At 47.4% G+C, this 15,955-nt stretch overlaps 1 protein-coding gene across 3 annotated transcripts in view; it reads left to right on the top strand.

The window, feature by feature from the left end:
- Positions 1-15,955, top strand: part of NFX1 (nuclear transcription factor, X-box binding 1) — a 258,504-nt gene that overhangs the window by 35,671 nt on the left and 206,878 nt on the right. For all 3 annotated transcript variants that reach the window (XM_030204815.1, XM_030204808.1, XM_030204823.1), the window contains exon 4: positions 8,600-8,677. In XM_030204815.1, the coding sequence (XP_030060675.1) occupies positions 8,600-8,677 (78 nt within the window). The remainder of the gene's footprint in view (positions 1-8,599; positions 8,678-15,955) is intronic.

The following is a 15,955-nucleotide window of genomic DNA, read 5'->3' as shown; positions in this document are numbered from 1 at the left end:
TACGAGTTTTGGGGCAGGCGTTTGTGGAGCATGTCAGTGCCTTCTGAGGCGGCTAAGCGCTGCTCCCGGTGTGGGGGCCGGAGAGCAGCATCGGGAGTGTGAGTCCTGCCGCCGTCAGCCCGCAGCGGGTGTTCAGCGTGATGGGGGTTCTCCTCAGGCGTCCGGTGAGTCGGAAGCGCAGGGGGTAGTTTCGGCAGTTTCCTCGGGGCAGTTAGTGCAGCGTGTGTTGGTGGGCACCATTTTTTCCTCTCAGGTGCAACCCGCTCCGCACGTGGCGGTTGATAGACAAGAGGCGCAGCACGCTTCTGTGGCACAGGCTCCGATGGAGGGAAGTGATGTACAGGAAGCAGGGGAGTCCTTTGCAGTTCCTTTTTCCACGGATTTTGTTTTATTAATGCACAATGCCTTTCTTCTGAAGAAGTCAGGAGCTTCTCTTCAGGCAGCCCGTCTCTTCCTCAGCAAACTTCGGTTGCTGCAGCCTCTCAGTCTTTCCTGCCAAAACGTCCCCGGGTGGAGATTTTGGATCCTGAGGAGCTATCTGACACAGATGGCCCGGTTTTGTCTCCGGGCTCTCCCTCAGAATCTTTGGATTTGGCAGATGAGGTAAAACTGCCCTCTGAGGAGGGGGATGATCCGATGGCTGCCCGCCTTTTTCGCAGCTGAGAGCTTCCCTCCCTGATTGTTAGGGCTTTTGAGGTTTTGCCCATTTCCCCCCTGAATCGTCAGAGGGAACAGGTCTGGTGCTGTCTATTATGTCTGGCACCAAATGCCCACTTCATTCCTTTCATGTGCATGACGCCATGAAGATCCTTATTTCGGCGCAGTGGGATACGCTGGACAGTGGGCTTAAGGTTGCTTAGATCTTTGTCGCGTCTTTATGCGCTACCTGCTCCTGACTTAGACTTGCTGAAGGTCCCTACGATGGATTGCTTAATCACAGCAGTCACTAAGAAAACCACTTTCCCTGTGGATCGTAAGTTGGAGACTTTCTTGAAGCTGTCCTTAGAAGTAGCGGCCCTTTCCCTGCAGGCCTCAGTTTGTGGCTCCTATGGGGCACCGGCACGCTTATTGTGGGTACAGAAAGCCTCCTGTCCGGAAGATCTCATGGCTGTTTTGCTGGCCTTGGAGTCTGGTTTAGCCTTCCTTTGCGGCTCTTCTTTATGATCTTTTGAGGGCTTCGACGAAGGAGGTTTCCCTATTGATCACCGCGCGTCGCTGGCTGTGTTTGTGGCACTGGGCTGCCGATGTGGCCTCTAAGTCACGTTTAGCAAGGCTTCCTTTTAGGGGAAAGCTTTTGTTTGGGACAGACTTAGAACAGATTGTGAAGGATCTCGGCGACTCTAAGGGCCAGCGCCTCCTGGAGGACAGGTCCAAGTTTGTACGACCGGCGGGACCTAGACCTAAGTTTAGGGATACATGGCGTTACCGTCCAGGTCACGGAGCCTTTTTTCAGAGAGCAAGGTCTTCTCAGAGGCCTCGGCCCTTTTGAGGTGACAGGTGGACCTTCCTTTCTGGTAACAGAAACCAGCCTGCAGCCAGGTCCGCCCAATGATGGGGCCCTGGTCCATATCCAGCCAGTTATTGGGGGCAGACTGCCCCTATTCCTGGTGGAGTGAACCAGGGTAACATCCGACGAATGGGTCTTGGAGGTTATCAGAGACGGCTACAAGTTAGAATTGGCTCATCCGATAGTAGACTCTTTTCTGGAATCTCCTTGCAAATGTCCTGCCAAGGTGTGGGCCGTTCGACACACCCTCCTCAACTTACAATGGCTGGGTGCCGTCTAGCCTGTACCCCCCCAGCAGAAAGAGGGTGTGGTTGATACTGCATTTATTTTGTGGTGCCAAAAAAGGGCGGTTCTTGGCGTCCCATCTTAGATCTCAAGTGCGTCAACAGGTTCTTATGGGGTCGGCTTTTCCGCATGGAAACCCTCCGCTCGGTGATCGCAGCGGTACAGCCAGGGGAGTTTTTGACCTCTCTCGATCTCAGAGGCCTGTTTACACATTCCAATCTGGCCTCCCCACAGGCGCTTGCTTCGCTTTGCAGTGCTCGGTCGTCATTTTCAATTCAAAGCGATGCCCTTCGGCCTAGCCACAGCACCTCGGACCTTTTCCAAGGCCCTGGTAGTAGTGGCAGCCTATCTCAGGAAGGAAGGGATTCAGGTCCATCCCTATCTAGACAACTGGCTTTTGCGGGCGTCTTCTTTCGAGGAGAGTCGGCGGGCAACCGACAAAGTGGTCGGGTTGCTTCAGTTGCTTGGTTGGGTGATCAACTTCCTGAAGTGCAGCCTAACGCCTTTCCAAACGCTGGAATACTTGGGGTGTGCTTCGATACCCGAACAGGTATAGTTTCTCTTCCTTCAGCTCGAACACAGCGGTTACAGGCTTAGTTACAAGCACTGTTTCAAACTCCGAACCCGTGGGCTTGAGACTATGTACAAGTTCTAGGTACCTTGGACGTGGTAAAGTGGGCCAGAGCTCACATGCGCCCCCTCCAGTGGCACCTTCTGAGCTGTTGGTCTCCGCTCGGAGACCAACGTATAATTAAACTCTGGAATTCGTGTCCGAGAAAGTAGTGAAGGCGGTTAGCTTAGCAGAGTTTAAAGAGGGGTTGGACGGTTTCCTAAAGGACAAGTCCATAAATCGCTACTAAATGGACTTGGGAAAAATCCACAATTCCAGGAATAACATGTATAGAATGTTTGTGCGTTTGGGAAGCTTGCCAGGTGCCCTTGGCCTGGATTGGCCGCTGTCGTGGACAGGATGCTGGGCTCGATGGACCCTTGGCCTTTTCCCAGTATGGCATTACTTATGTACTTATGATTATGAGGTTCGGGTGCCATGTTCGGCCCATCTTCACACACTGGTGGTTCATTCAAAAGAATCTGGTGTTGGGCATTCCTCTGGCAACCCCGGACTGGAAGATAGTGACCACGGATGCGTCACTGTCTGACTGGGGGGCTCATTGCCTGCAACAGACGGCCCAGGGCATTTGGACTTCGACGGAGGCGTCATGGTCCATCAACCGCTTGGAGTTATGGGCAATTCGTCAGGCCCTTCAGGAGTTTCTGTCTCTTCTCCGCGGTTTTCCGGTTTGAGTTCTTTCGAACAATGCAACGCCGGTCGCCTACGTAAACTGTCAGGGGGGCACCAGGATCTGCCATTGGGCATAGACTCATCTCTCTTTCTTGACAGCGGCTCATATAGCGCGGTCACAGAATGTGCAAGCGGACTTTCTCAGTCGCCACCAGTTGAAGCCAGGGGAGTGGATGCTCTCCCCTCTGGCCTTCGATCAGATAACTGCCATTGGGGGATGCCAGAGATGGACTTAATGGCCACCGCATTCAATACGAAGGTTCCCCATTTCTTCAGCAGGGGACGAGAGCTGGGCTCAGAAGGCATCGATGCCTTTCTTCAACCTTGGCCTAGGGGCCTGCTCTATGCCTTTCCCCCGTGGCCAATGGTGAGCAGGTTACTGACTCGCATTGCCAGTCATCCTGGTCGAGTGATTCTAGTGGCCCCGGATTGGCCCAGACGACCCTGGTTCGCAGATGTGACCAGGCTTCTGTTCGATCGTCCTTTTCTGCTACCGGCGCAGGACGGTCTCCTGCTGCAGGGGCCAGTCATGATGGAGGATCCCTCCCCCTTTGGTCTTACGTCCTGGCCCTTGAAAGGGCAAGGTTGAGAAGAAAAGGGTATCCGCACGCGGTTATTGCTACAAGTATCTGTTAAAAGAAAAGTTCAGGATTTCCCCGGGCACCCTTCGTCCCATGATTCAGGAAAATTTGTCCAAGTCAAAGAAAGTATCTCAGATTTTAAGTGGGAGAACACTACCAGTGTTGTGTCTTGCTGTTTGGACTCGCGTTCACTCTCAGGGTGTTCACAAAATGCCTAGTTGCAATTGCAGTGTCACTTTGTGGTCTGGGAGTTCATGTATTTCCCTTATTGGACAATTGGCTGGTCAAGAGCACATCAAGGGAAGGTGCTCAAAAGTCAATGCAGAGAAATATTCAGGTGTTGGAGCTATACATAGAAGCCCTGCCAGACACCGGTACAAGCTTGTGACTACCTGCCTCCAGCACAGTCAGATGCCTTTGTTGCTATTGCCACTGAGGTTCATTTGCTTCTCTGTGTTTTCAGACCATGGAAAACCTTGTGGATATCATTGCGGTTATCCCAGAGTTGGTTCAGTTGCTTCTCTGGTGGATGATTTGACCCTGGAACTCCCATTCCAAATTCTGCCCCAGAAGGTTCTGTCTATGTATGCATTCACCCTGGGGTGGGAAACCCATGTAGACGGACTTCACACCAAGGGGACCTGGTCCACTCGGAAGACCAAGCTGCAGTTCAACCTCCTAGAGCTATAGGCAATCTTGAATTCTCTAAAGGCTTTCAGAGATCGGCTGCTGAACCAAATTGTTCTAACTCAGACAGACACAATCGGGACCACCAGTTACAGAATTGTGCTCGCTGCCACATACCTGGCGGGGAAAAACAGCAGTCTGGCGGACAGGCTTAGCAGGGTGATGCCACCACATGAGTAGTCTCTTAGCATGGGCGTTGCCTGCAAGATCTTCTGAGTGTGGGGCACTCCCTTTGGTGACTCTGTTTGCCACTTATCTCAACAGCAAGGTCCCTCGGTACTGCTCCAGATTCAGGTCACATGACAGGCTAGCGTTGGATGTCTTCCTCCTGGATTGGAGGGAGGCTGTCTGTATGCATATCCTCCTATCCCTCTGATAGGGAAAACTCCACTGAAATTCAAGCGGGTCCTGGGAACCATGATCCTAATTGCGGCCTTCTGGCCAAGACAGATATGATTCCCTTTTCTGGAGTTGTCCTCCAAAAAAATTGTGAACTACTTTCTGACCCTCACCATGCAGAATGAAGGGACTCTTCTGCATACCAGCCTCCAATCCCTGGCCCTCACAGTTTGATGTTGAGACTGTAGAATTTGCATCTTTGCAGCTGCCTGAGGGTTCCTTCAGGATACTGCAGACTTCCAGGATAGATTCCGCTAAGAGATGGTGGTGTTATTTTAAATGGTGGAGGTTTGTTGTCTGGTGTGAGGGCAAAGAGCTAGATTCTCTCACTTGCCTGACATAAAACCTTCTTTAATACCTCCTACACCTCTCGAGTCTGGTTTGCAAACCAGCTCTGTAAGGGTTCACCTTAGTTTAATCAGTGCTTATCACCATATAGGGGGTAAGCCCATCTCTGTACAGCCTCTAGTTCACTTCATGAGTGGTTTGCTGTTAACAAAGCCCCCTATCAAACCACCAACTGTGTCATGGGACCTCACCGTCCTTGCCCAGCTGATGAAAGTTCTGTTTAAGTCGCTTGATTTCTGTTCTCTTATGCCATACTGGGATGACTGTAGAGGGCCATGTCTTGGCTCACAATGTCGGAGCCATGGCTGTGTTGATAGCCCACTAGAGATCAGCCTCCATGAAGAGATTTGCAGAGCTGCAACGTGGTCTTCAGTCCACATTTTCACATCTTGCAACTGCCTCAAGCAGCATACCTGACATGACAGCTGATTTTTTTTTTCTAGACAGTCCTGCAGAATTTGTTTGGAGCCTAGAACCCAACTCTTTCCTCCTTGGCCCATTCTTTCTGTTCCAGGCTGCATCTTCACAACAGGCTTCTTTTGTTAGTGTTATTGGTTCCTGTTGGCCTTTCTGTTGCCCTATTGACCGTTATTTTTGTTTTTCAGTGAGTCTGATAGCTAGAGATTTCCATTTATGAGAATCTAAGTCCTGCTTGTCCTTGGAGAAAGTGAAGTTACTCATCTGTAGCAGGTGTTCTTTGAGGATGAATATTTTCACATACCTCTCACCTTCCCTAAGAGTTGCATTCTTTTGATATCAGACTGAGGGTCCCGCATGACTCGGGCTGGTGGGAAGGCACTCATGCATGCGTGATGTGAGCCTACCAAAGGCTTCTTAAAGGTTTTGTTAGTGAAATGGCAGCAGCTATTCCCATTTGTTTGGTGACGGAGGACAATCCTAGGGCTGAGAAGTTTGAGGTCCTGGACTACGAACAGTGGTGTGTGCTGGTAAATGTATAACAGGCTATCTCCCTCGTCCACCTCTACGCCCCCCCCCCCCCAAATTGCAGAGCTGGCTATAGCCGGGGAGAGAGCCTGGTTGGGGGGGGGCAATGCATTTCTCAAGGAAAAAAAAATTAAATAATCCCAGGTTCCAATCTAATTCACGTTTAATGTGGAATAAAATGCCATAAATAAATAAATATAAACTTTTAATGTTGAGCACCTGATTCTCAAAGTGGACATATTCCAAACACTATAATGAAAATAAAATGATTTTTTTCTACCTTTGTTGTCTGGTGACTTTGTTTTTCTGATCATGCTGGCCCAGTATCCGATTCTGCTGCTATCTGTCCTCTTAACTCCGTTTCCCGGGCTTCCTTTCTATTTATTTCTTTACTTTCCACCTTTCTTCTTCATTTCTTGCCCTACATCCGTAAGTAAAAGCTGGGTCCTCCGCAGACTTGACTGTCCAGTGGATCCAGCTTCTCCCTATTTTCTTCATCCATGTGCAGTTTTTCTCCTCTCTTCCTTTTCCCTCATCTCATCTCCTTCTTCACTGTTCCCTCCCCTCCATCCATGTCCAGCATTTCTTCTCTCTCCCTTCCCTCTCCTCCATCCATGTCCAGCATTTCTTCTCTCTCCCCTCCCTCTCCTCCATCCATGTCCAGCAACCCTCCTCTCCCCCCGCCCTCTCCTCCATCCATCCATGTCCAGCAACCCTCCTCTCCCCCTGTCCTCCCCTCCATCCATCCATGTCCAGCAACCCTCCTCTCCCCCCCTGCCTTCCCCTCCATCCATCCATATCAGCAACTCTCCTCTCCCCTGCCCTCCCTCCATCCATCCGTACCCAGCGATTCTCTTCTCTCCCCTGCCCCTCCTCAAGCCACCCGTACCCAGCTATTCTCTTCTCTCCCCTGCCCCCCCTCAAGCCACCCGTACCCAGCTATTCTCTTCTCTCCCCTGCCCCCCCCTCCAGCCACCAGTACCCAGCGATTCTCCTCGCTCCCCTGATTACCTCCATCGAAGTGGCCGTGTTATTGAAAGCCCTGCCCGTCTCTAGGCTTCCCCTCGTGAGTTTGTTCCCTCAGAGTCCCGCCCTCATGGAAAGAGGAAATGACGTCAGAAGGCGGGACTCTGAGGGAACGAACTCACGAAGGGAAGGCTAGAGACAGGCAGGGATTTCAATGATGCAACCGGATGGAGGTAATAAAAAAGATTTAAACCCCCCCTGATTAGAAGGTTTAGGCAGGCAGGAATCTCCGAACATCATGGCAGTTCAGCCAGGGTCAGATCTAATTTGCCGTGGTTGTGATGCAAAAGCAGAAACAGCAACTGCACACTGAAGAGTGTCTAAAGCAGCAGGGTCTGTATTAAATAGAGGCGTCTCCGGCACATAAATAGTCAACCTTTCCCTTTAAACCTCCCCTTTATGGAAAGTGCAATCGTCTGACATCATGGTAGGAGTAGGTTCAGACTGGAGTTGTGGGGAGAGAGCACAGGTAGGAAGCCGCAGGATACTTGCAGTAAATGGTTGGCCTCCTAAGGAGGTAAACTGGGTAAGCATGGCTTGTGGCGCCCTCCTGCCATGCTTACCTAGTTTACTGGAGCCGGCTCGCCCGGCAGAACAACCGGCTCGCAAGATGTTAAAAAATTTAACAACCAGCCGGCTCCAGCACACCACTGTCTACGAATCTCTTCCTAGAGAGGCCGTGACTGTCCCTCTTCACTGGACTCTGAAAGATGTTCAGGTGAAGAACTGGGAGACTGTCACCTTCTTGCTCAAGAAGATAGCCACCATGTATCGGATACAGAGTTCCCAAGGGTTGACGAACCTCAGTTGCCTCCTTATTCCTTGGTGGAGGAATACACACTCAAAAAGAGCCAGGAGTTCTAGGAACTGTGCTTCGGTGCCCCCTGTCAGAGAAACTAGAACCCTGGATTCTTTTGGGTGGAAGATGTATTGGGCCTCTATGCTTATCTCCCGTATTCAATTTTACCAGCTTTATACAAGCCTCTACTTGTGGAACTTGGTGCGCAGTATGTCTGATTTGGTGGATTCTCTCCCATAGGAGCAGGCCGAATCTCTTTGCCGGTTGGTCAAGCAGCAGAGGGTGTGTAGAAAGTTCTTGGCCAGGGGCGCCTATGACATCTTTGATGTGGCATCCAGGATCTCTGCCCAGAGTATGGCGATGCACAGACTCATGATTCAGGTGCTTTATGGCTCACTGTCATGACTCGTACATCTCTGTGTGCTAGAACATGTCTGATTAGTAGTTCATTTTCAAGCCTTTCAGAAATTCCTTTCAACACCTGCAACCTTATTTGCCATGGAGTTTTCCAAATGTACAGTATGTGGCTATTTAACAGTTGAAATATAGAACACTTAGCTCTTTTCTCTTCAATTTAATAAATTTTCTCTAGATAATAATCACAGTTACATTTATAGCCGTGTAATATCTTACTAGCTGAAATGTTCACGTTTTAGTTTAATTTTATTGCTGGAAGCTCAAAATATGAGATTAAAGAGGTATCTCCATGTTCTCTACAGATGGGAATAGTGGATGGAGATGTCCTGCTTGTCAAAATGTCTCTGCACGTGTCCCCAGTGTTTATACCTGCTTCTGTGGTAAGTGTTACTCATACTCACATGTTGTAAAGAGCCATGGGCTCCTTTCACTAAGTGGTGGTAAACCCAACGCAGGCTTACCGCTTGCTATACAGGACGTACCGTTGGGCTACCGCAGCAGCCCAGCGGTACTTTCCACCTCTAGTATGCCATCATTTCCGGTGCTAAAATGTTTTTACATTTATTTTTGTCATGCCAGAGTGTACCTGGCGATAATCGAGCTGCCAGGTTACAGCTGGGTTAACGCGGGAGCCCTTACCACCACCTCAATGGGTGGCAGTAAGGCCCCCCCCCCCCCCTGAAATGGTCGCACGGCAAGTGCTTTACTTGCTGCATGGCCATTTCCTGCAGGAAGGCGAGACTTTCCTTTTACCAGCTGCGGTAAAAAGAGGCCTTGGCGCGTGTTTAAAACATCCGTCAGCGCCGGCCACCTTTTGCCGTAGCTTGGTAAAAGAGGCCCCATGTTTGCTATGTAGCAAGAGCATAACATGAACAATTTTAATCAGATTGTTTGTTCTAGTGTTTCTGCTATTCTCATATGCTTGGTATCCTTCCGGTTCAGAGCTAACTGATAAATAAGTGATTTAAATGCACATTCCGTTATGTAGCTTCTCACTATTCCAGAACCTGTGGGATGGTCATGTCCATCAACCAGTAGGTGAAGATAGAGAACTGAAAAGTGAGCTGAGATATATATCTCTTGGCATCCAGTGCAGCTCCTCAGTATTTTCTGTCTCCAGCAGATGAATGGATACACTTTTTCAGCCTATAGTTCTCAGTGATTTGCTGCCGATCCCCAGTTGAGATTTGCTGGTGACTCGAGTCTGCAGAGTCATATCTGGAGGTCTGTGGTTTCTGCAAATTTACTTCTTCCCTCCCTTAACCTCTCCCCTGTTTCCCATTTCCAGCACAACAACATTAAAAAGAAAGGAGAAGGGAAGAGGTTTGCTGGAGAGCACAGGACAGAGTATTAGTCCTGAGCTTTTCTCATCTGTGGTAAGACTTGTGTGGAGACTGTGAGCTTGGGGGTGGGGGGGTGGGCAATAGCCGGCAATGTTAAGTCCAACTAAAGTTTGCTCAGAACCACTTGGAGGGCTGCAAGTTCTGCTTGGTGCATTGGGAGGGATCATGATTCACCGCTTGGGTCATGTTGTGCTATGTTGGTGACAGTCGGTGTGAATGGAGACTCCCATAGAGGCACTTAAATGGTATTTCCACTGTGGGACCGCCGGCTGTTGGGACGTTGCTGTGCGTGCAAACCGGGAATCCTGCTTGATGCGGAGAGAAACAGTTGGCAGCAGCACATCTTCGGATTTAGCTCAGTATCCAAATATGCTGGGGTCTTTGGACTCTCTGGCACAGTTTGATGCAGGAGAGCGTGGGAATGGGCCCTGTTTTGTTGGTGCTGACTGGCAGTGAGGAGCAGCCAGTGGCTCATCACTTGCGGAGCACAGCCACCATTTTACAACCTCTGGACCCGACAGATCTTTCAGCTGCATTGGGATCTTTTTTTCTGGAGTTTATATTGCTCTTACACCAGGCCTATTTACTGAAGCGAAGACAGAGTTGCTGTAAGGTGCTTCAGTTTCTCACCCTGCTGCCCCTTTGTCTCCTAAGAGATTTCATTTAGACTTCCAGGAATGGGCAGATGAGGCTATCTATGCTGCTCGTTCCTTATCTAATGTGACCGTGGTTTGTTCAGAGGAGCCATCATTGAAGGAACTGTTAGAGGAGTGAGAGCTCCCTCCTGAGGAGGGGGAGGATTCAAAAGTACTGAGGTTCTTTCATAAAGAGATGCTCAGTATTTTTATTTCTGAGTCATTGGCTGTGCTTTCTGTTGAGGAGACTTTTGCTTTGGTGTCAGGAGTTTCATCTTCTTCGATCATAAGTGAGCTTAAAGATCCTTCTGATTCATCCAGACATTCAGGATCTGATTACAGCAGAATGGGTTTCACCAGATGTGGGGCTGAGAATGGGAATGTTTGGGCAAAAGCATGCCTGAAATGGCATCAGCAGTTGGCAATACAAGTCCGGCACCATAGCAGCTGGCTGGAAGTGAGATCAGCCTACTTGGTGGATGCTATTTATGACATGTTATGGATTATCTCTAAAACTAAACAGGAGCCCGTAGAGAGTCTGCTAGTTACTCTATAACAAATCAAACCCAGTGACCTCTACTCTATTTGTAGTGTAGTGTCTAGTTATGAGTTTATAAGAGGAAAAGCCTCAAACCCAGGCAAATACTCCTTTTGTTGAATCCAGCTTTAGGGAGCACTGCCTGATCATCACAGGCTGAAAAACCTCCTCTACCAATGTAGCCCTCTAATACCTATACTGTAAGTTTTATAGTGAAAATTTTTTGAGGGTTACTTATCTTGCTGCCGTTTGACAACTGTTACGGATGTTACGGATTATGGCACGCATTATGTCTTTGGCTGTTTGCAGCATTGGGATGGCGCATCAGTATTTTCAATCATAACTCAATTCAAGATATTAGAACACTAAATAACAAGCTAGACCAAATAGTGGACTGGCTTTCATCACACAAACTAAAACTTAATCCTGACAAAACACATGGAGTAATCATTTTCTTGGAAAGGAGATCCCAAACCTATAGTTACAGTTAATTGCAGGAACCATAGTTGTTCCTCAGTCTACTGGTAGTCTCTTTTTATTTTTTATTTTTTTTTTAGTCTTAGTATTTTTATTGATTTTAAAACAGTATTACAGTGAACAAGTCAGTACAACAGCAAACAAATTTCAAAAAGCATGAAGGAGGGGAAGAAATAAAAAAAAAAGGGAGGGGGGGGGGCAGAAAGAAAAGCTTCTCAACAGGCATCTGTAAAGTAAGTCAAGAACAAAGACCACTTCTCCTTATATCAACATGACCTTTTAGTTAGAAATACTTAATATTTATGTCTGAAATACTAAATTCCACCATTCCTGATGCGTGGCTTGACTCAGAGTCTTCCAGTGCCCAAAAACAACTTTCACAGCTAAACTAAGCAAAGTATTCACAAGCAAGCATCATGGTAGCTTAACAGAGAACGAAAACACTGGTCTCTGAGCAACACAAACTTGTACAACATAGGACCAGTGAAGTGAAAGACATCTGTTAAAGTAAGCCATACATCATTCCAAAATGGTGTAAGACACACACAGTCAAAAATAAGGTGTTTGAGAGTGCCCCGCTGAGCATGGCAAGACCAAGAGAGACTGGGAATGGAAGGGGCAATGGCATGTGACCGGAGGGGCGTCCATAATGACCTGTGCATAAAAAAATAAAGAGACTGTGTGAGAGCAGCAGACCTGGAACACTTAAACAGCGAACTCCAAAGCTGCTGCCAGCTTTGGTCAGAAATGGGCTGCTGATTATCCTGTTCCCAACACCTACGCAGACCCAGACATGTAGTGGGTGATTTACTTAAAAAGAAAGTATAGACATGCGAGGCAACATGTTTTGCAGATTGGAGTTTTTTGGCTACTTCAAGTAGCTCTGGGGAAGGAGGCATCCTGGCGAGTTGCAATTGGCTTTTTTTCAGCATGGAGCTTAGTTGCAACCACTGATAAAATTGAGAGTATAATAAGGGGCAGTCAGCCTGCATAGCTGCGAACGTTTTCCAAGTATGAGTATTGAATTCAACAAAATGGCCAAGATTCCATTTACCTATCCGCTGCCAGTGAGACCAGGAAACTTGCTTTTTACCAGTTGTAAATTTAGGGTTATTCCAAATAGGCATGCATAATGTAGAGGACCAGGGAATGCTTAACAGTTTATCAAATGAAGACAATAATTTGAGTGATGTTGATGATAGGGTTGAAAGCAATACGCTTGGGGAGGGTCGCACCTACTAAAGAAGAGTGGGATAGAGGGGCTGTGACAGAATGCTCCAGCAGCAACCACCTGGGTGGAAGATTCACATTAAAGGGGGCTATCCATTCTAGACCCTGGCGAATAATGAACGCTTTATGATAGGACAAAAGATCAGGAAATTTTACTCCCCCCTGTAATTTAGACAATTTAAGCTTTCCTAGGGAAATGCGGGGTCCCCTTGAGTTCCACAAGAAATTGGAGAGCAGCTTTTCCATCCTCTTATAAAAAGCAGCAGGAAACAGAATAGGAATCATACTAAGGGCATACGTGATTTTGGGGACTACCATCATCTTGATAGAGTCAAGTCTACCCCACCAAGTGAGATGAAGTGGAGACCAAGACGAAAGGGAATTCGCAACCGTGGTTACAATTCTAGCTGAGTTAAGTTGCACAGTAGTATGAAGGTCTCTATCAAAAAGGACACCCAGATACTTTATGGAGGAGACCACCCACTTAAGGGGGTAGCCAGGAAGGTGAAAGGGGTACAAACATCATTTAGAGGCATCAATTCAGTTTTGTCCCAATTAATTTTGTAACCAGAGAAGCTTGAGAAATTAGAAATAAGCTGAATAAGGGCTGAATAAGCTGAATAAGGGCATTCAGTGATGCCAATGTATTAGTGAGATACAACATGATATCATCAGCATATGCTGAGAGCTTAAATTCCTCATTTCCCATCACTACTCCAGTAATATCATTAGAGTCCCGGATAGCTACTAACAGGGGCTCTAGTGCTAAGTTAAACAGCAGGGGAGTCTTAGGAGTCGTCCTAGATCAGCATTTGATTTTCGGATCACAGAACTCTAATATTTTTGTTTTTATAAACTTCGTATGCTCTCTTCCATTCAACATCGGTTCACACAAGAAGCCTTACGAGTATTAACTCACATATTTGTTATTAATAAACTCAACTATTGCAACTCTGTCCACAGTGGTATACAGTTATCAGACATTCGACAATGACAGCTAAATTAATTACCAAATCTTAGAAATATGACCATGTTACCCCCTTTTACAACAGGAACACTGGTTACCAGTTGTTCATAGAATAACCCACAAGGTCCTAGTTCTTAATCATAAAATTCACTATTCAGCACAACCGTTACCTCCTGCTTTTTGATCCCCTATACTCCTCCTCAGTCCCTTTATTCCTCTCAACAATGTGAAAAGAGTGAGAAATGGAGGAGAGAGTAAGACTTAGAAGAAAGTAAGATGAGAAGCTGTAGAGAAAAACCATGGAGAGACAAATATAAATGGAGGAAAGAGAAACCGTGATGACATGAGAGGAAGACTGGAAGAGAATCTTTGAAAGAAGGAGCAGGAGGACAGAGGAAAAATCAAGAACAAGTAGAGACAGAGGACTGAAGTTAAACTACAGTCACAAATGTTGGAAAATTGTTTAAGCTTTTAGGGGCCCTTTTACTAAGCTGCGTAGGTGCGTGCACACATCCTACATGCGTCTGTTTTGAACTACTGCCTGGCTACCATGTGGCTCTAGCGGTAATTTCATTTTTTACGTATGCCAGAAAATTTTCTGGCTGCGACGCTAACCGGGTGGTAAATGGCATTGTACGCGTGCTGACGATTACCGCCCAGTTAACGTGTGAGACATTACCGTTAAGTCAATAGATGGCGGAAAGGTCTCAGGCCTAAAATGGATGCGTGCCAGTTTTTCATTTTGCTGCACAACCATTTTCGGCCAAAAAAAAAAGGCAAAATAGGGAGAGGGAGAGTAAAGGAAGGATCTTCCAACATAGGACATTATCGTGTAGGTAATAGCCAATAAAGCCTCTTGAACAATTACCTGCGTGTTAGTGTCCTAAGTTGGAAGACCCTTTCACTACTCTCCCTATTTTCCCTTCTGGACTATTTGTAGTGGTCGTCTGTTTCTCCACCTCGGTGGTTTTTATCACTACACAGAACAGGGAACCACAGATAAACTGAAATAGGGATCTCCCTCAAGAAAGCTAGACTCTGTAAGCAGTGCAAAGACCGGTAAAAGAAAAACAAATGTATTTTCTCCTGCACCTCTGGAAAATACAAAAATAGAAAAGATATACATTTCACAAAGCAGGCACATCTCTGTCCTTAAAGTATTAAATAAAAATATTTTGGCTTCCGGTGACGTCATGACCGCGAGGGGTTGAAGAAAAAAGATCTCTCCGGCTTCAATCCCCCCTCCGCACGATCAGCTCACAAACCGAGACTTAAAATAGAATTTCGCCGCAGCCTGAAACGCTGGAGCGGCCGGCAGTGAACATTTTAAAAGTACTGGCGGCGCGATGGCGGCTAAAAATCAGCATAAAGATAAGCTCCGTGGTAGAGGAGCAGAAGACAAGATGGCGCCGCCCGCAAGCCCGCCGGGCCCGACAGTATCATCGGCCTGGATCGCCGAAATAACGTCAGAAATGTCCTCAGTGTTAGAGAATATGTTGGATCGCCGGCTCTCCCCCATAAATACTAACCTGGAAAAGGTAAAAGAACAGCTCACGGATCTCTCTCGAGACTGTGCAGGCTTTCAAGCACGTGTGAGTGAAATTGAGGACAGAGTAACGGAGGTGGAGACAGTACAGGAGATAACTCAAAAAAAGCTGCAGGCGATGGAGGAAAAGATTGAAGACCTGGAAAACAGGTCCAGGAGAAATAATATCCGTGTGGTGGGCCTGCCAGAAACGATACCCGAACGGGGCTTGGAGGTTTTTTTGGCACGCTGGTTTACTAATGAACTACAATTCCCAGAAGCCTCGGGGCCAATACAGATAGAACGGGCTCACCGCATAGGGATGAAAATGACTGGTACTAATAAACCAAGAGTGGTAATTCTGCGATTTTTGAACTATGCGCAAAAACAAGAGGTGATGCAGCTGCTTAGAACCGGAAAAGCATTGGAATATGATGGAGTCCCAGTAAGATGCTTCCAAGATTATTCAGCAGGGGTAGCAGCACGAAGGCGACAGTTTTCGGAGGTTTGCTCAACGCAATTCCAAAAGAAAATAAGATTTGCACTACAATATCCTGCCAAACTGCGGATTACGCATAATGGCATCACCAAGACATATGAGACGGCAGGGGCGGCTAAAGAATTTTTACAGCAGATGGGAACAACATCTTCAGATGCAAGCTGAATAGAATAAAGAAGCGAACACTCTGAGAGCAGTGAGTACTGTTATAAGGAGGGGTCAGAGGAAACCTGACTGGTCAATATATGACAATACAGCAAACTCCCAGCCAAGTACAAAGATGGACCAATTACCGTTGCAGAAAGGCTTGGCAAGATGGCTGCAGTTGGAAGGTTAAGGTTTTATGGTTTGTGAGTTAGACTTTCCCTTTGAATTTTCTTGCTGTTGAATAAGACACTGTATAGAAGACATGGCCAATGGGTGAAACGGTTCGAACCCCTGGTA

The sequence above is a fragment of the Microcaecilia unicolor genome, chromosome 1, assembly GCF_901765095.1.
Source record: "Microcaecilia unicolor chromosome 1, aMicUni1.1, whole genome shotgun sequence".
NCBI classification, from domain to species: Eukaryota; Metazoa; Chordata; class Amphibia; order Gymnophiona; family Siphonopidae; genus Microcaecilia; species Microcaecilia unicolor.
This window is presented reverse-complemented; position numbering and strand designations above follow the sequence as displayed.